Source organism: Channa argus, chromosome 11 (assembly GCF_033026475.1).
Source record: "Channa argus isolate prfri chromosome 11, Channa argus male v1.0, whole genome shotgun sequence".
Taxonomy (NCBI): domain Eukaryota; kingdom Metazoa; phylum Chordata; class Actinopteri; order Anabantiformes; family Channidae; genus Channa; species Channa argus.
Window position 1 is genome coordinate 13,410,930 of NC_090207.1, and position 21,912 is coordinate 13,432,841.

The 21,912-nt window shown below is 37.8% G+C and overlaps 1 protein-coding gene across 5 annotated transcripts in view; it reads right to left on the minus strand.

The window, feature by feature from the left end:
* pcsk5b (proprotein convertase subtilisin/kexin type 5b) overlaps positions 1-21,912 on the minus strand; it is a 69,623-nt gene that overhangs the window by 45,709 nt on the left and 2,002 nt on the right. For all 5 annotated transcript variants that reach the window (XM_067522051.1, XM_067522052.1, XM_067522054.1 and 2 more), the window contains exons 2-6: positions 17,470-17,574; positions 11,329-11,481; positions 8,878-9,021; positions 6,761-6,837; positions 3,352-3,440 (exon numbers count right to left, since the gene is read on the minus strand). In XM_067522051.1, coding sequence (XP_067378152.1) covers positions 3,352-3,440; positions 6,761-6,837; positions 8,878-9,021; positions 11,329-11,481; positions 17,470-17,574 — 568 coding nt within the window. The remainder of the gene's footprint in view (positions 1-3,351; positions 3,441-6,760; positions 6,838-8,877; positions 9,022-11,328; positions 11,482-17,469; positions 17,575-21,912) is intronic.

Sequence of the window (21,912 nt, forward strand, 5' to 3'; positions counted from 1 at the left end):
AATATATGTGAACATTCTAAGACATCCAGGTCATGATTATCTCAAAGTTGAAGTTCGGAGACCACTGGAGTTGCTCTAAGAACTTTGATACGTTCCACCTCTCTGTTTTACCTACTTGGCTTGGATTGGCAGACACAAACTCTGTGGAGTTGTTAGCAATTTGACAGCCACTTCTGGGTTGTTGTTTTGACATCTTTGCGTGTCATTAGGCTCACCGAAGTCAAAATGTCTGAGAAGCCACCTTCTCATTGCATTAGTTTGAATATTCCACAATGGCTGGATATTTTGCTCTGTATTGCAGGGTTTGAAATGTATGGAGCTCTGTGTTTGCTGAAAATCCCCTTGAGCTTTTCAGATACAACAGCAACATATGGAATGGCAATGTATTTCCATTTGTTGTTCTATCCTTCTCTGCTTGTCGAGGAAAGCTTTTGTCATATCTGCAAAAAGAACCAGTAAGAGCACTTCCACAACAGATAGAGAAGAAAAGAACAACAAACAAAGAAAAATTGGCATTCCAAATGTTGCTGGAGTATCTGAAAAACTCAAGGGGATTTTCAAAAAACAAAAAATCCCTGTACATTTTATACCCAGTAACACACTGAGGCAGAAGGACAAAACACCTAGACATAAATACTGCAGTGTACCAAATGCAGATCAATTTAGTAAAGAATGCACAGATTTGTGCAGTGGAGACAAAAAAAAAACACCATATCCACAAATGGATGGCACAGCAGAGGAGATCCTGCTTGTCAGGACAGTTCAACTGCATCTGAAGGGCAAGAATCACCCCTTCTCTGTCCAGACTTTGGACAGAGAAGACCAGTGGTTTAAAGGGGAAGTAAAGGGGGCAACTCTCTTTTAACATAGGGTGTGGTCTAAGACACCACCCATCACGACTTAGGGTCAAAGCATACTTGCTGTTAACCACACAAACACCTATATAAAATGGCACCCTCACATAGTCTGCCCTGGATTTGAAGCCTCGCGTTGTGAGAAATTAATGCTAAGCCTATGTGAGATGTAATCCCACGTATTGCATGTGGGGCAGTATAAAACTATCACAGAGGCAGCTTCAAATCAGAATGATGAATTTGAAAGTTTTGGGAGGGAAATAAATATTTCGAGCATGTTGACAACTACACACATCTATATACCTCCCATTTATGTGGGTGTTGCTGTTTTCCCTGCCGTGATCTCAGTATTAACTATTTGAGTGTTTCCATAGCCTTTGTTTATGTTGTGAAAAAAGGTGTGTTTATAAGGAAGAAATGCTGTAAACAGTGAGGGAAGATTAGGCCAGGGTCTGCCCCTTTGCGGGTACCCTTTTAAATCCTTCAGATATAAACAAATTTGCAACACTGACAAAAATAACCAGCATGATCTACTTAAAAAAAATTAAGCTAGATTTTTGCATGAGATTATTATGTACTTTAAGCAAGACTAATCTTTCTATTTGCCACTAGAATTTTCATATGTAAAAAAATACTTTTTGCTAGTAAGGTCTACTTAATTCAAGCATTTCCCTAGTTATTGTTTTGTGTGTGCTCTACTTCAAATTTTAGATTTTTAGATTATATTATTGAAACTTATTTATTTTTTAAGTTTCTATATAACTTAATTTGGAGTGGGACCTATTTTGTTTTTTCTAAATGTGTTATAGAAGTAGCATGACATGCAATGGAGAACTTGCAGTTAAATGCAGTTAAAAATAAACAACTTCAAATCTTCTATCAGAGAGCTTAGTGTAGCTACCTTCGTTGTCATCTGTATGGCTTTTATGCTTGCAAGATGACCTTGAGATTATGAACCTTAGAGGATGTTTTTGGTTCACATGCTCATTTTGCACAGCGTTCTCAGTCCTGGTTGTCAAGGTCCCCTGCCCCGCCTACTGATTACCTGGATCAGGTGTATTCTGCGAATCAGAAGCTGGAAGGTACCATCTTCAATGAGGGTAAAGTGCACGAAGACAATGTAAACTGGATCATTCAGCGTCTGATTCACTGAACACACCAGATCCAGGTAATGAGCAGTGGGTGGTGGCCCACTGGGGAGGCTGGCTACAATGTGTATGCTTAGATAAAAAGCAAGTATACCTCAGGGTATCAGTTATTCTTACTTTCATTCTGGTGGGGCTCACAATACACACGAACATGAGGTGGAACAATAATTCTTAGGCCATGGTAGTGTCAACATCACCTCCTGCTTACCACTCCAACTTTGAGAGACCTAAACCTTCTTTCAAGAACTTCAAGCAAAGTCAGTTGCCACTGAACAACACCTTTCAGAGGAATTGTGTTTTAACTTACAAGGTCTGTGAAACAGAGTTTAAATTATATTAATTATGTCACAGTTATAATATATTGTAAACAGACCAGAGTTTGCTGGCATATGCTGATGTCTACAGTAAAATATTCTCTGACTTTGTAAGCTTTTAGAGTTTTTGTAAATGTAAATTTTTACATAGTTCTATTATAGTTTATAATTTATGTCTTCCCCATTGCATATACTCAAACACTTGTGCATCACAAGTGTTCCTGAAAAATGCAATATAAATACACAAATTACACAATTTCTCTATGGGATCCATAAGGTTTTTTGAATCGTGAAATAAACTTACCAGTGAACCTGTTTTACAAGCAGAAATAACACTACCTCCCCTGTGCTTCACCAATTACCTTCTCTGGATTGGATCATGGACATCTTTCTCCATTTTTGGCAAATTTCAAAATGGCTTTCGGAATTTTTTTGCTAATAGGGGTTGGATATGGTATATTTGCCCTCATAAAGTCATCTACCAATGTAGGGGACACCCTACATGTTTGTCCTTTGTCTTTTCCTTGTTTGTTGTCAGATTAAAAATCTGTTGCTTTTCTCTCTAATCTTTTTGTTGATGTATCCTTTTTAAAAAACAAAATACAGGGCTAAAATAATGTGTACATGATTGCCCCATATTTTCAATCACACGTCAGGAACTTCTTACACAACAGATATGTGTCTATTCAATAAAGCTATGCATAGAATGTGCAGGTAAAAACAATTCAAAACATATTTTAGCCGTCAAGTCTATTCCTGGTTTTAAATGTAAGTTACAGTGAACGCGTATCGGCCTCTGAGTGCTTTCAAAACATGGATGAGATAGACATTGTATGTGAATGGAACACTTCTTATATAAACACACATGCAGCCATAGGTTCCGATACTTTTGGAGGGGGAGGATACATTACTCTATATGAGGTCTTAATTACACTCCTTAATTACAATCCTTGAAGCCATTACATAAGCTATTAAAGCTTGAAGCCATGCCAAAAACATGGTCCAGGATTTATTATCAATTTTAACATCACTCACCTCCTATTTTGGCATTGTAGGCAATTCCCACAATGCAGTGGGAGTTGTTTGCGGCTGCAGCAACTTCACCTGCACACCGTGTCCCATGTCTGAGGAAAGAGTGGGAATGCACAGCTTACAACACAACTCGAAAAACAGTATGGCAGACAATGATAAAACATGCAGATAACAGAAAGGTGTATATTCCTGAGATAAAAGATAAAACATAAAACATGCAGATATCAGAAAGTTGTATATTCCTGCTAAGAAACCCTTAAAAAAGGGTTTAAGAGCAATAAGCATAAGAAATGAAACAAATGTGAGTATTACAATTCATGCCTTTTCCTCCTATGTTTGACAGAGAATGGAAACAGTGGTGATTCAACATCCCAAAATGCATGAAAACAGAAACAAGCACAGCTTGGACCTCGTTTCATATTTTCCTTAGTGTAGCACACAAGCACAAGTGCTGTGCTCCTCACGCACACAGACATAAACAAACAGAAGATTATTGATATCTGAAACAACGTCCAAAACCAGTGATAGGTAAACTATTCACACATAAAAACAAGGGCATAACATTCTACCAATAACTGCAGTGGTGAAAATCACAAGGGACCAGCTTAAACAAATTTGAGTATGCTTGCTTCTGTCACCTCCTCAAAAACACTACTTTTTAGATTGGGACAAACACGTTAACACAAATGCACCTCCTACAGAGAACATCTGCATTACAACACCCCCGGGAAACAGCACTGAACGCTGCTATGGAAACCCAGCATCTAGCTATCGAAACCCCAGGGGGAGACAGGGAAGTTTTAAAGTCCAGGGAAGCACTCAGACACAGGAAAATGCATTTCACAGTACCCTGTGGAATTCAGGTTAACATTTATTTAACATTATGATCAAAGTCTTAATAAATATTGAGGTGTCACTGTGCTTCATTGTAGAACGCAACATCTGTGCTTGGCAATACTACTAAAAATGGTCATATATCCCTTTCTTCTACAATTAAATCAAAATCATAGGTTCTACATCCCTCACATATATTACATTCAACACCTCTCAGTGAATTTCACAGAGCACAGCTTTAATAGCCCTACACTGGTACAAAACAAAAGCACAGTAGTTGAGGTGATTCTCAGACTACCTCTTCTGTAAGCTGGGTTTGTTCCAAAAAGCTCCAGGAGGTTCAGATTGTTTAGGCATTTCCTTCCATCCACATTAAATCAGCAGAAGATGGGAGAACGGCTTATTCTTCTTCTACTGAGCATGCATGGAAAACATGTGAAGAAGAAGTTGTGCACTATTTCAGGTTCCACCTCAGACTTCAGTTATGGCTATTTCAAAAATCAGTACCGGGGAAGAAGCAAATCAAACATCTTTGTTTAGCCAGACAACATTTTTGACTGCTCCAAGCGGCTATAATCAGGTACAGTGGTAGAGAGGTCATCCTGGCTCCTCCTGTCCATATGTCGAAGTGTCCTTGGCTTTGCATGGCAGCTCTGTTATAGGTGTATGTGTAAGTGGGAACGAGAGTAAGATGCTCTGGGTATTGAGAAGCAATTTAAGTGGGGCATCAAGAAAGCTCATTTCTATTTGTACACACTACAACAGTGAGGCTGTTCTAGAAACGCTCTGGTTTACTAGAAGAAAACTACAGTTTCAGTTTGGATGAAAAAGGTGCGATAACACATTTACCCATCTTAAAGTTTCAGTGTGCAACTTAATCAAACTCTGAGCTCTTTGCCCTTCAGGTAGTCACAATTATAATATTACAATCATATAGAATGCTAATAAATCTATTAATCAATAAGAAATCATTGCTCTTCCCTTATAGGTCAGTGGGATGAGTCTCGCTCATAAAAATTAAAATTTGCAGTTATATGTTCTCACTCAGTTTGTTCTACAGAGTGACAACAATGACAGTTTGAATGCCTGCCAGAAGATAGATTACTGTTTCCCAGTTTCATATGACTGAGACACCTGCAATAACTGTAGATTATATCATGAATCTAGTTTTAACTTGAACATAAAGAAAAACAAAACCAAAAACACAATCAGCATATTAGAAAAATGCTTGCAACTGCAATTTCTCATTAACAAAAGGACATTTGACTCAAACATGGCATGATTTTCCACAATTTTTCTGTCATCCTGTCTTTTTAAATTTGTTTTGGGTAGGATATATTGTCTGTGGATAAAAGTCTGCAGACACATGGAACCACCTTCACTTTTGAAATAATAAAAGCTGGTGCATCCAAATGTGGTATTACAGTTCGGTATATGGATATCATATCTGTTTTTTCCCCTCTTACAACACAGCCATCAGAACCATTTGCAGAAAACATCAAATTAATATCAACAAGCATTACATCATTCTTGTTGCTATACAACACAAACTTTGACAACAATCTGCAGTGTGCCAGATGTAGCTAAAGTTAGAGGTATTCCTCTGAAATCTAACTCACTGTGCCTCTTGCCTTTTAGGCACAATGACCAGTTTTAACTTGCCACCCATCTCACGCAAACCATTCAGCTCCCAGGAGAGACATGACTGCATCATGATTAAACTAAAAAAGTCTCTAGTTTGTAAATCCTAATCACAATTTTAGTTTAAAAAGAGCAATAATAAAAAATCAATTAGGCAAACCAGATTTCTGTATATACACATATTATCATATCAAGTATAAATTCAGCCTTGAAAGATAAGCAGCTCATTTCACTTCATCTGTAGGTGTCATGTCTCTTTAAGACAATGCATTACCAGCAGGGACTGAGCCACTGCCAAGGCACTTGTGCTGATGCAGCCAATTACACACACACAGCTAAATTGGCACAAGATAAGTGCCTGGACAAAAGAGTATCTTTTCCCCCTCTTACACACACACACACACACACACACACACACACACACACACACACACACACACACACACACACACACACACACACACACACACACACACACACACACACACACACACACACACACACACACACACACACACACACACACACACACACACACACACACACACACACACACACACACACACACACACACACACACACACACACACACACACACACACACACACACACACACACACACACACACACACACACACACACACACACACACACCAATTCTTGCAAACTAAAAACCACAACCCATGAATGTCACAATCAAATACACTAATGTAATTCATTGCACCCACAACAAGGTTAGGACTCAGCAAATACAAACATATTGAGGCAGAGAGCTTCTGGTAAAACCCATCACACAAACACTGACACACACGAGCATCTGTCTGACTGTTACACCAAAATACTAAAGCCACATTGTAATTTTTACACAAACCTTACTGTAACCCATTAAAACTCAATTTCTTTCTCTTGTTAACTCTGGCATAGATTTTTTTCTTACTTGTTCTCATTGGTTGCATCATATCGAGGCATAGGATCTATATCATTTCCATTGACGTCAAAGCTGGCTTGAGGGTCCTGCAAAAAACACAAAGGTCAATGGAAGTACATCAAACAACACATTAACAACTTTTAATGATGATTAAGAGAGAAGACATCGGGTAAACAGGTATATTTATTAGAAAAGTACATCTAATATTACTAGTGTCTGTGTGTGGTAATAGACTTTAAGAAAACCAAGAAGATTGTCTAACCCAATAAAGAGTTCACATAAGCATCACTCACAAAAGGTTGTACATTGAATCCCATCAGTGTTAATTCAATCGACATGCTCGCCCTTTGGCATAAACAAATCCAGTACCTAATAACAGCAGACTACGCACTGTCGAACAGACTGTGAATCATTTTATCAGCAGAGTTGATTCATGGCCTCACCTGCTGCCTGAGGCCAAGACGTTACCCCATCTGACCATGGTATCATGTAGACATACTTCAGCATGCACATAAAATATCAATGTTCCCAATGTTTGGGAGAAACTATTTTGTAAGGCATATTTACCAAGATTACTAGGCTTGTACGTCAAATGTAAATCAAGCTTTTTGGTATCAAGTCCCTCAATGCAGAGGTCTCATTTACTGTACACAGTACAGTAAAAGTTTTAGTCCCTTTTAGTCCCATTATAATTTGTTTATATTACAATCTACCCTAATCAGCCAAAACTTTCTATGTTTAACTTGTGCCACAAAAAGAGCTCTCAAACCCATCGGGGAATGGACCCCACACAATCTGAAAAGGTGTCCTCTGATATCTGACACAAAGACATCAGTAGCAGATCCAGTCCTGTAAGGGAGGTGGGGCCTACATGGATCCAACTTGTTTTGAAGCACATCCCATAGATTCTAGGCAGGACTGAGATCTGAGGAATATGAGGCCATGGCAACACCTTAAATATTTTCTCATGTTTCTCACGCCATTCCATTAGCATTAAAGTACTCTAGCAGGCAAATCTTTCATTTTATGGTCCATTTGGTGTTGATGAAGGGTGGCAGACATCAAGTCTTAAAGACTTCATCCTGTATGGAACACTTTCAGATTTGGGAAACCTTTATTTTTTTAATGAAAAAAGATCAAATGTATCAGAAAATCTGCCATACATGTCAAACTCAGATCAATTGGTCTCTGATGACTGTTTATACCTGTTTCAGATTCGTGGTATCCATTTCCAAAAACCACAAATGGCCAGTTACTGCTTGTAACGTAGTAAACGCTGTTCACAAATCTATATCTGCACCTATAAAAAGCTTTTTAACCTTATAATCCAAACAAAACATTATTAGATAACTAGTCAACTTTCATATGCTGTTTAGACCAACATGAAATAGATAAATGTGTGACATACCACATTTGATTAACTAAAGGCTGTTACAATCAGTTAACCACAGTTATGTGGTTGTCTGGCTACATTTCAACAGTAACTTTGAGCGTTATATATTCAGGCAGGTCCCAATTCCTTCAACAACCCCAGGTGTTTCAGGGTGTATTCAAAAGCCTCAGCTTTTTGATACTTTCAGAGTCGTTCATTCTAACCCCGTCTGGTCCCTGAACATACACAAGCCCTAATTTCAGCTGCAGATGTCTTAGAAAAAGTAAACAATAACTATGTCAAAATATTTTTTCCAGGAAAACGCTATGTTTTCCAGGACATTTAACTATTTCTCTTATTTTCCATAAATTTTTTATGACTGGAAAACTCCTCTAAATAAGTCAAAGTTTTCCTAGATTTCCAGCAGGGCCATTTTTAGGCATATAGGCATTTAGGGTGTGACCAGTTGGAGGGATGCCAAAAGAGAGGTTATTATTTAGTTATTTGTTTGAATTTGAGCTATATTTAAGAAGAAGGCGTTAGTATCTGCATAATGTAAACTGCGCAGATTTCTTTTTGAATTCTTGGACTTTCACACATCACACAGATCCACCCTGCAACAGCAGTTAGGCTGCACCAGCTCTGAGGAAGAGATGTTGTGTGTGGGGGTCTGCGAGCGCAAACAAGCGCATACACACACACACACGCGCACACCTGCTCAGACTGCCCTACACGTGCATACATACACACTCACGTAGTTCTGTAAAAGGTCTGGGTGGTTCCTCTCAATGCCATCGTCTAATATGGTCACCACCACATCTTTACCCGTGTAGCCCCTCTTCCATGCACCCATGATGTTCATGTCTGACTGGCAGTTATGGACGTCGTCATTGCAGTGCTAGATAAATACAGGTAGGTGAGAGAAGAGAAGGTGATAAAGAATAGGGAAAAAAAAAAAAAAAAAAAAGGAGAATGAAAAAAACTAAGGCAACAAGACATTAAATACAACTTTATGTACAGAAGTTTATGAGTGTGCTCATATGAGAAAACTTTCCATTTAAGTTACAGCAAGTATGAACATCACAATTCCTCACAGAGGCAAACATTCAAACAAGTCCAACCAAGTTAGGCCTGCTTCAAAAATTCTAGGTAAAATCTCAATCAGACAGATTCCAGAACAACACCTAGAGCTTAAGAAATTTCTTCGTCTTGTTTTATGTGTGATATGTTTTATATATTTGTTATGTTTTTATTGCCATGTTTAAAAGTGATAAGTTGTTGAAACAAAGTTGAATTGAGCTATCCAATAGCAAAAACACTACGAAAAACACAACAAGACTAGATCAAAGACAGAAAAGATTTAATAATCTTATCTTTTAATCTATCTCAGGTCTATACACAGCTGGCTCTCAAGCAGCTCATGTAAACATTTATTACAATAGTATAGTTATTATACAGCAGATATATCTGGTTGTGTTATCAGGTGTTTGTTTAGGTTTATTCTTGCAAACATATGCACAAAATAATCGCCCCCTTCCCGATTTTATTTTTTGCATACTTGTCACACTTAAATGATTCAGATAATAAAAGTAAATTTTAAAATTACAAATACAAAATGTATTTTTAACTGAGGCTAATGAGGCCTTTGGATGTTATATGAGCTCCTGGAGGAGTCGTCGTTGTGCTCTTGGGTGTAGTTTTGGTAGGGCAGCTACTCCTGGGAAGATTCACCACAGTTCCAAGTTTTCTCCATTTGTGAATAATGGCTCTCACTATGGTTCCCTGGAATCCCAAAGCCTTAGAAATGTCTTTCTAACCCTTTCTAGACTAATACATGTCAATAGGTTGTTGCTAATCTGTTCTTGAACATGTTTTAGTGTGCTTCACTTTTTCAGACAGGTTCTATTTAAGTGATCTGTCAATTCAACAAGTCTGGCAGTTATTAGGACTGGGTGTGGCAAGTAAAATTTAACTCAGCTTTCAAAAAAATGTGGTTAATTACAGTTTATTCATGATTTAGCAAGGGGAGAGGGGGAATTACTTTTTCCACATATGGCAAGGCAGGATTGGAAAGGTTTTTTATCTTAATAAATGAAATCATCATTTAAAGACTGCATGTTGTATTTACTCAGGTTATCTTTGTATAATATAAAAATTAGTTTGAGGATCTTAATCATTTATGTGTGACAAATATGCAAAAAATAATTTCAAATTTAGATAATTATTTCACTCACTGTTTCTTTTTAAATTACAGCCATTCTACAATGGAAACAAACTAACCCACAAAATGTTTATCAAGTCTGATTATTTGTATGCAAACTAAGTATAAAAATCAAATTCATCACTGAAATTACCTATATTAGCTTATATAAATTTTTTTAAACAAAACAAATCTGTGTTTCTCTTTATTAATTTAGAATTCCATACAAATTATACAACTAGATAAACTGAAATGTTCAACATTTTAACGATATGCTACATACTGTATGGTAAGCACTTTACTTTCTTATTCTGAAAACACACACAAACACACACACACAAACACACACACACACACCAAGTTCAGAGTGTTCTGTCGTAAAGCTAGAAAAATGTTTAAAACATCTGGTCAAAGTATTAGACGTTATCTACTGTAAGTTAACAATTGATAGAACTGGGGACACTCAACCACACACACACACATCTCTGAAAGAGCAATGATCTGAGATTGTACACAAACACTTCTGATAAGCCTGAAAATCTGCAAGTGTAAATCTGATCAATCAGTGACTAATTGTGTGTGTGAGTGACTCATTGTGCATGTAAACAAGCAAGTGCATACCACTACCAATACAAGATAAATAATTTTGCAAGGCCACAGCAGATATGTATATATTTCTATTTCTGTGGAAATTTCTGTGACAATTACATGAACACAGAAAGTCCTAAATTGACCCGTAATTTATGGAAAAGCAGAGTGACAAAAAAATGCTTCTCTACTCTTTCATTCAGTAAAACACGAATCCCTTAACTCTACTGACCCTGCAATAATCAGGAGTGTGCCATGACCTTGACCCACAAACTTAATAAAAGAATAGGAAAAGAACAGCATGAAAGAAAAAAGCACATTGCATATTGTAGAGTCAACTGAAATGAACCTGAACTTGTGATAATCTTGTTGTGGTGGAGTAAACACACAAATAGTGTGAGTATACAGTGTACTCACAATGTACCACATACTGCTCCACTTGGCATCATTAAAAAATATGTTGTTCTGGGTCTGGCTCATATGGGCGGAGCTTGTCAGAGAAAGGGGAGGGGATGGTTTGTAATCCCTCTTGATCCTCCTCTTCACCACCTGCTGCTGTATCCACTCCACCTGAAAACACACAAAGAGAAGATGGTAAATAAATGAGGAATCGAGCAATGAAACACACAATAGTAGTGTTAGTTCACAGATAACAAAATTAGTCAAGAGGTGGAATTATATCAGTTTCTCTGAAAGAACGTGCTCCAAAATGGTGCTAAACTTAAGACCTTCTTAAATAATGAGTGCTACATTATTAATAATGAGACATTGTTGGATCTTAACAAAACGGCTGGACCCACTTGCTTGGCCCTGGTTGACGTTTTTTTTTAAAAACAAAACCTTAAATGTGGTGTTTAGTCTAGCTAAAGTCCTACAGCCTTCGTCTGTCTAAAAGCATTTGATGACAAGTTTACGGGTATGAAAACAAATATTAGCATGCGTATGACTAGCACAATACATACAGAAGCCTTGTAATACTGTATAGGAGCAGTTTTAGATTTTTTTAAATAAAAGATTCAGAGTTGGCATATAAACATAATTGTGAAACATTTTACAATAAAACCCACTTATATTGGCTAATCAATAGAATCATTTTCACACTGAAAAATGTTTGTTTTGTTCCTCAGTTTACCAGACCCATACGTAAGACTGCAAAGTATTTCTTCACATCAATACATCCAGCAAACAGAGAGCAGAGAAGAAGTGAGAAAAAGAAAATAGCTGACATAATGACTGCAGAGTGATTATCTGGTCTCATGCACTGAAACAAGTCAAGCCAGTCTCTCCAGAGAGTTGGAGAGCGAGGCAAGATAAGATGAGAGAAGAAGAGGCGATAAAGAGTTGAAGAGAATGAGTCCCAGGAGAGTCAATAAAAAAAGACAGAGCTGGAGGAGCAGAGAAGTGAAAACAAATAGAAAGAAATGCCAAAAGACATCAAGTGGAGGGAGGATAATTGATTTTATAAATAACACTGATTGAATAACGCAAATATGTAACTTGTTAGAGATTATGAAGACGTGTGACTCAAGTAAAGGAGGGCAGGATATAGAAGAAAAATAAACTGCTAAAGGGAAACCGGAGCACAGAGAGATAAAGAGAAAAAAATAATATTCAAACAAGTGAGGAATTTTGCTTCAGCCTGATGCCCCACCGTCTGCCGAGGTCGCAGCTCATTTCACTCCAAGTTCTGTCAGGACCATCAGCTACAAAACAACCGTTTACACACGCCATTAGCCTCAAAACAACACTGTCATCAGGAACTGTGTGTGAGTGTGTCTGCAAAAACGCTGGTGTATCATTACAATTTGCACACATTAGCATAGTATCAACAACCACAATCTCTGATCAGCACTGTAACTCATTACTGCCCTTGTGCAGACTTCGGTAAGTCCATGAAGACTTGACGATAAATGCCACCACATCCTCTTCTACTTCCATTAATTAATCTACAGTTTGACAAGACTGAGAAAAGACATTGCAGATGACCAAAAGAATATTTTCTGCTCCCAATTAGTGCGTAATTGAGAGAATTAAAAATGATTTTATAGCATTTTGCTCAACTGGCCTAATGAGCAAGAATACAAACCAAATAACCAGAATTTTCAGGCATTTCCATGCTACCAAGGATCCAGACTACTGATGCATGTTAGAAGATAATAAAACCTCAGCCAGGATCTGCTTTGAAGCTGACAATAACTTCCATTCTACCTAAAGAAATCTCTCAAGAGACTTTAGGTTATTAAAGTATTACTTTGTTGTTGCCATACATTTAACATCCTACATACATATATACTTAGTGTGGTAAATAAAAAGAGCTTTCCTTAGTTTTAGTGCCACTTTTTAAAATGAAATATGAACTGATCAAGCTAAATTTTTTTCAGGGTATTTGTATAATTATTTCCAACTGTTTACAGCTAAGCGCAGTTCTGACTTTCATTATAAAAAGCCGAACCCATATGATAAAGCTTGATATTACATTTACAAAACAGGAAAATTTTTAGAACAGTCTACAATTGATACAGTCTACAGTAGATTTCACACCTCTAATTTGCCAAATGGCACATTTTCTGTTTTGGATGCATAAAAGGATTAAATAAAAGCCTTCAAACTAACTCAGACCAACAATATTACTATGAGGGCAAAAGCAGCTGAAAAAAAAAAATAGGTACTTAGGTTTGAATGAGGATTATAGGGGTGTTGACATTAAAATCACAACTCTGCCGTTACTCTCAGAAGTGTACCCACCTTCTATAGATTTTTCTAGCAACTGATCTTCTGAAGAACAGCAGTTGCACCATAGACTAATGATTACAAAGGTCACACAGCACGGGCTTAATATGTAGATACAAACCAGTATCTGCAAACACAGGAAGAGTGCTTCCACTAAATATACAGCAGATAAAATGTGCATGTTGTTTGCGGTTACTATTCAATGTTCTGTGTTGTTTTGTGTAAAATCTTTAAACTCTTATTTTTTAAACTCTTTTTTCTTATTTTTTTTATGCATTTAAAATAATTATCTACTTTTTATCCTAATGTTAATACTGTTTACATATGTAGCGATGTATTTATTTATTTATTCTTAGTTTTGAAAAAGACACTTGTGTCTTTTGTTTGCAGGATGACCAATGGCAGATTAATGGTATTAAATCATTTTTCCCCCCTCAAGGATTCAAGGTCAATGCTATCCTTTGTTATGGCTTCTAAAAGCATAAAGCACTAGTAACCAGTAACAGCTTAGGAATTATAAACATCAGTTGTGTCAAATTTGCTGATCCCTATCTAAAGAAAGACAATACTACTCCTAACATTGCCTTGAAGGGCTCATGTATCGCTGCCTTTATTTTTTAGTGCGTGAGTTCACTCTGCAGGCTCTGGGGCAAGATGATTGGATCTGCTCCTTTCGGTTACCTCTAGCTTGGTGGAGCAGAGGAATGATCCACTAGCACCTGTACCTCTCGGTCACCGTCCTTGTTTCTTTTGTAAAAATCTACCTCCTATCTTGTATTACTCATTTCTCTCCCTAATCATCATCTTTTTCACTGACTCTCCTTCATTGCATTTCAGGTCTTCTGCTCCACAGATGCCCATCTCTCTCGAAGATTGCCTGTCTTTCTCTCTCATTCCTACTCCAACCCCCTTGCTCCTTCTCTATCTCTTACGCTCTCATTCGCTCTCAGTGTAAGAGTTTGCAGGTGGCTCTTGCTGGCTGGGTCAGTAACCAGGGGAAACTGGGAAAGAGTTCATTTCAGTAGAACAAATGGGAACAAATTGATCCACTTTCATTGCTGGTTTGAAGACTTAGCCTATAATGTATTCCAAAGACTTGAGAGCTGTGAGGTTTTTTCTTTAGTGAAATAAAAAGGTCAAAGGCTATTGTAGCAGAACACCCATAACAACCTTTGGACTGAAACGAAACACCTGTTCTTCTGTTCTTGCTTAAGTGCAATTCAGAGCCTCAGCCCAAACACAGCAGAAAGTTATAAATCTTTTCAAAGACAGTTTGAGCCCTCTGGTGCTGAGCTGGCCTGGCTGGAGGTGCTTGATTCAGGGCTTTAGAGCTTAATAGTTCATCTGTTAAACTAACTCAAGGCATAATCATATTTACGTATCTACAGCAGGATGCCACACGAGCACCTTAGCTATATGGAAATCTGTACCGGGGACTGTGTGGAGTCTTACTGTACCCGTGTGTATGTAAATTGCCCCTCAGGTCTACTGATGTACACAAGTTCCATCTTTGGTGATGTTGTGGTGTCCTTCACATTATTGAATATAGTGTGCAGTGTGTAATTTGCATTACAATAAAATCTGCTTAAACGGTTTAATAAATCTCACTAAAGTAAATTCAGTATGTGAGACAATATTTTCCTTAAGAATAATGACTTCTTGAAGCCTGCAACTCATAAATATGACAGAACACTGAAATTTCCTTGTGTCCTGCTATGCATTTCAGAGCATCCCGGCGAGGATTCAGCTGTGGACCACACCTGGCTCTTAGTTTTCCTGCATGTCTGGATAAATGACTTGAACTAAACAAGAGTCTTGCTAAGTAAAACCGCCTGGAAACATCATGCTTCTGCAACTCAACACCACGGACAGACAGTGCTAGATGGGATCAGCAGTTGTTTCTTTCTGCTTCCTAGTCGTTGCACTGACTTCAAAAGGGCATTTTAAAATGGAAAACCAATGACTGTAGTACTCTAATTGTTGTTTAGAGTAAACTTGAAATTACTGGAAACAGACTTCAAAAAAGCAGGCTGAGTATACTAGAAATGATTTCACACCAAAAACTAATAACAGTGCTGAGTTACAACTGTGGTCATCCAAGCGCTTTCAGAATTCCTAGTAAGGATGAGTCATGGGTGTACATCAGAATAGCTGGGCAGAAAGTTGAGAGCTGCTTCAATCATAAAGAAAACAATTTTGCATATGCAGTCTTAAATTGTGCCTAAGCTTAACATGACTTTCAAATGCACGTTTAAAAAGGCGAAATTTCATAGTACCTAAATAAACCAAACACTTATCCTGTAATTACTTGACATAATGTAAATATAATTATTTTGAGACTAAAAGTTCTGCGCATATGTTCAGCATTAAAAGAAAAACTAATAAACATCTTTATGTTTTAAGAATTGTGGTAAAATCATGAGTTAAAATCACCAAAAAAGTTTTCAGGCCGATGACCTCCGCATATAAGTGGTCTTTGAACTAAGGAGCAAGTGACAATGCAGTTAGGCGGATGCCATAAAGTGGTAATCTGTGCTATGCTGCATCACCATGGTAACACGTGTGCCAATAAGTACTGTGGATGGCAGGGTGCGCCTTTCATGGCACCACTACACCCATCTGACTCACTCCCACACAAACACATGGCTGTCATTATTACAAAACCTGATTGCAAAACATCATTAGCAGTATGCCAGACTGTACTGGTGCCAAACTAGCCATCATGTTAATCCAAAACCCACAGACAGGTCCAAAGATTACACCAAATGGATAGCAACTCTGCAGGGAAATACTGACAGCTCCACTCGTCTCCACTCCGATTTTCCTTTGGTTTCTCTAATCCATCTTTCTCCTCTTCCCTACACTCTTCAGGTCCTCATTTCTCTCGCCGCAGCAATACATCATTTTCCTTATCCTCTCTCTTAACCTCTCTTCTCTGATCTAGTCTTCTAAAATCTCAGTCTCTCGGCCAGCTGGCACCAGGACACAAACCTTCCTCCACCATGGTACAGCATCAGCCCCAAGGGAGCAAGAGAACCAAACATAGAGGAAGGGAAACAAGCACTCTGAAAGCAACAATGAGAAAAGGAAGTAGGAAAGGGAGTCCAAGGAGAAGGGATTACAGGTAAAAATAGCAGGTGGACAAAACAAGCTGAGTGGACTAAGCAGAAGTAGAAAAAGAAAGGAATATTGAACAGTGATGATGGGATAGAGGATCCCAAGGTTACTGGATAACAAAAAGGTAACAGACAGTCATTTCTTTCTGTTTTCCTATTCCTGTTTCATTCCTGCTTTATATATTCACATTGATTACAAAAAGATACAAACAGACTGACTAAAACCCATCATTCAAAAAATGAACAGTTACACAGACACACACAGAAAAAGAGAGAGAGACAGAGAGAGAGTTTGCTGCTGGATGGTAAAAGGATGTTGCAAGATAATATGTGTTAAACCACCATATAGTGGGCTGTAATAAATTTAGCATTTATTTTGTTGAATGAGTTCCTAATTTTGTCTTTTCTTCTTTAAAAAACATTTATTGTTTTTTCCCCCCATCTTTACCTATCAATCGTACTTTAAACTGTTGAGTTTGTGGAAAAGAAAACACAAAACAATCAGCGCAGGCCTCATGTAAGGACCGTGATCAGTACAGTGTGAGCTGTCAGAAAAACAGTTTTCTTCTGGAACTGTAATAGTTTCTGTTCTCATACGGTTTTTAACAAAAAAGCCTAAAAAGCTTTTCACTAGCCTAGAAACACTGACGATTGTTTTTGCTGATATCTCCTTTTTAAACCTGTAATTCACAAATCTTAACATCTGTCTTACCTTGGGCTCCATGGAGATGAAACTATGGCGACCACGGCTAGATAAAGTCGATCTCTTGATGGTCCGACTATGGAAGAAGTGATAGTGATCTTTGAGATCCCCAATCTGTAAAAAACAAACACAAATACTTGATGAAATACTTCAACAATGATACTAAAGATTTTTTTCTCCAACAATGTCCTATAAATTATCAATAGTTACTGCTCTAGGAATGATATTCTTCTAGAGATGGTGTTCCATAGTTCACCCAAATATCCAGTACATCACATGTCATGACACATGGCAAATTTGAAAACAATTATTAATTCATAGGATAAACTTGTGTTTTGAGAAACAACCAAGCAAGTAATTGAAAAATGCTTATAGAAAAGTAGTAGTTATATTTTTCTATGTAGGGGTGTTAATGTTTGTTTTTCAGTGTGGTTTTCAGTCAGCAAAGGGCCATGGAATTCCAGGCAACACAATAAAGAGAGACAGTTAAAAAAGAAACAGAAAGAAACTGAGGGTGAGAGAAATGTCCAGACACACACAAAGACTTTTGAATGACAGAGAGCTGAGGAAACTAGAGGATCAACAGACAATGATAGACAGACGATAAGCTGCTGGACGAAGATTAATTTTAATAATTGATAAAGACCATGCTATCCCTCAGATGATCAAACTGTCATGGCTGCCAAGGCTCCTGTGGTGTGTTGCTGATCCATGGCTAAGCTCCACTGCCACAGAACCCATTAGATCAGCTTTCAGCAGGGTGCTCATGAACACAAACCTTTTCTAAGTTAGAGATTGAGAAAGTGAGAAATAATACAATGACAATAGGCGTAGCCAGATCACCTTTGTGCAAAGATAAAATAATTGCCAAACATACAGCATATATGTTCTTGGGGAAAATAAAATTATAAACCATTCAACATAATACTAAAATCTGTTCCCACAATAGGCAGCTAACAAGTTGGATGGTTTGTCATATGGTAAACAGGTCTCAACGTATCATGTTTCTTTTGTCTATTTCATCTACCCAGAATCTCCACTGCAATTAGCAGGCCACAAAGCCCATCTCTAGCCTACTGCTGCAGCAGGGCTTGATATTAACTTTTTTGCTAACCAGCCACTATGACTTTCAGTAGGTTTCCAAAGCACTTTTGCTGGCCACAAAGTTGAGATACTGGAAAACTGGATAGACATTATTGGGATTAAAAATCCCAGTCACAAAAAGGGGGTGGTCGCCATCTGAATGGCTCACAAAGATCGGTTTTCTGATTAAACACAGATGGCCTACACGTTGTAGTGGTCCTGAACACACTTTGCCTGCAGATTTGCTGCTTTTGACAGAAATAGTTGTCACCTTGCTGTTTTAGAGTAAACACCATGCACAGAGGAAAATGATCGAGTTACAGTCTAGTTAAAACAAGAACAGTGGAATTGTCCACTCCAACTACTGTCACAAGTTTAAGGTACAGGGAAATATTCAATCAGCTGTTGATTAGCTTGCTGATTACCATCTGTCACAAAGCATTCAGGTTGAGATGCTCCACAAAAACTATATCAAGATAAGCAAAAAACATCAATGTCATGTTTCTATATCATATGATAAGTCGATAACATAATTACTGTGACAGGCGTATCTCTGTGTTTTGTTGCACCCTTTATGTGTCACCACAAGTCTCCTTGGTTCATATCTTCACCATGTTCCCTACAGGGTTGACTTGTTTACAGTGTTGCATGTTGTCAGTCACTAAGCGCAAGGCACTTGTTCTGGACTTCTGGAATAATGCGTTTCTGGAAAATGTATTATTCATGTCCATATTTTTTATTATTATTTTAGTGTGACAGATCTTCAGGTAATAATATATCTTGGATCTGCATCTTCTAACCATGTTTTTAACCATATACTCTGGTCTACAAAAAAAAAAAAAAAAACACATTACATTTATTTTGTTACTGTTGTAGTTATGACATTACATCAGATGGACATAGAGGGGTTATTCCGGAGAAATAATGCTCTAAGTAATTCACAACTTCAGCATATCTTTGGGTTGCTAAAAACTATGTCGTAACAAATTTGTGAAGTGAAATCACTTGCCCTCCGATAATCATAATGTCTTACTTCACAGTTTTTTTCACTGAGACAGGGAATATTTTTTCACCAAAATGAGAAACATGGGTATGAGTTCAAATCTTGCCTGAAAAGGTGCAATTTAGGTTTGTGCTTTCTGTCAAACAAGAGGAAGAGGACCAGCAGTGAAATAAGAAAAAGACAGTCCTCAACTACACACACTATTACAAAATAAAATCCATTGTCTTTATAGATGTGTGAATGGAGTTATAGAATACACGGTGCAGCATGATACAGATGCTACATTGTTTTTTTTTTTTACAGCTAAACTGTTGAAGTGACATTAACTTGTTTTTGTTTTGATACAAAAGGTGTGAACACCAGGACGGCTTTCTAATGGTCCCATTCAAGGTTTGAAAGGCATGAAGACAAATGGTGAGCCAGGGCTGAATCCAAACACCTGAGTTATTTTAGGCACACATATTGGTCACATATTGTTTATGATGACCAGTTTGAAATGTGTTTGTTACGGCCATTACGCACATTAGCATAAAAGAAAACTTGCTAGTTTGCAAATGTACTGTGTTGTTGTGATGTTACATCTAGCAGCCTGAGACTATAGTAAGAGAGTAGTGGAATCTGGAGCTGGTATGCCTCTGAATGTTACTGTTCTAGCAGCAGCAAGTGTAATTGCCTAACTCTGTGAGCTTTCATCACATACAAGGAATTTGCTTTGGTCATTGGTTAATATTTTCAAGGAGAAACAATACTCCTTAATAACATACAAGGAAAAGGAAAATGCAGACACTAAGAGAGGCCTAAAGAAGGAAGATCCAAGTAGAGTGTGTGTGGCAGTATCAACACAATTGCGTATGTACTTTAAGTGCAGTGTATTTGTTTTTGTATACTGTGTATACAGTAGCAGCATTTGGTCATAACTAAGTTTACTTATTGACTTTATATTCCATAGTGTTTTATCCGCTCAGCTAATTACACTTGATTTAGCTTCATTATGATGTATGTGATAATCTACATTTGTGGGCTCATCTTTCTCACCAGTAGCTTGTGTTGTTGGTGTGCCAGTGCACTTTCATTAAGCACTGTGGTTGTAGTTAAAGGAACTACAGAGGAAGGGGGTGTTTGCCTGTTTAGATTAAATGCCAACAGCCATTCACCATAATTAAAGAGTAAATAAAAAACCTAACTAAAATATACAGCAAATAAATTATGGGTCATTACAAACACTGCATGATTGGCTTGATATATATATGATCAGTCAAGTAAGACATTTGTGAAAATACAAATAATTGTTACACTTGATACTTTATAATAGCAAACTCTTCAATAACAAAATAGTGGCCTATTTCCTTCAACAGATGATATTGCATTTGTACAACCCATAAAAATATTCCCATGAATTCATACAATCAGCTCCTGTCTATGTCTGGCTTCAGATCATCGCCCTCCCTCCCAGTGGCTCTCAGAGTTGTCTCTCATCTCTTCAAAACACAACTTTGAAGAAATATTCACGTCTGGGCCTTGTCAGCTGATTTAGACTGAATGTGGACCAGTGTCTAAGTCTGGAAAGGGGGCACCATGGTTAAGAGGATTACCCAGAATTCCCCAACAAGGTGCTCTCTCACTCCATGCCAACTCTTTTCAATCATCCATCCATCCATCGTCCCCTCTGTCATACCCACCTCCTTCTTCTATCTCCCCAGTGTGTAGTTATCTTTGTCTGTTTCTTTTTCCACCAGTCAATAACATATTGTCCCTACTTCATATTTTCCCTACCCATAAACCTTTTACACCTCACTTTGTTTCCTCAAGTCGAAACCATGTTTAGCAGTCATTTCTCCAAACTATGCCACAAACTCTCAAACCCTTATGAAGCAAATGAGTCTCATTCAATTCCAAAAGACTTGCAGTGTATCTTTTTAATTGACTGCAATATCAAACTGAAAATAAAGTTGCAATAAAGCATCTCATTAATATAATTTATTTAATTCTAATTTTAAATCAGTCCTATAGTGCTATAAGAGGAGGAGAGTTGATGATCTCACATAACATCGTTTCACATCATGAAACGAGAGGGTGCTGTTATTGCTCCCATGGGAGCGGCTTTCAGTTGACCCCAAAACCAGGAAGTGAAGTAAAATTCTTGTCTATTAGGTGTCAAAGTCCAATGAACGCTCCATATTGAGATGGAAATTAGGATGAATGGTGGGGGTTGGGGGCGATACTACACTCCACAGGGGAATTCCTATGGGGGCTGGTACGAAGGGGGGAGAGACTCTCTACACATTAGTTCCCGTCAAAGAGAGGGGATAAACGAAGCCATTAAGGCTTGCTCTCTGGGGAGTGTAGTGGGTGGGCGGGCTGGATAC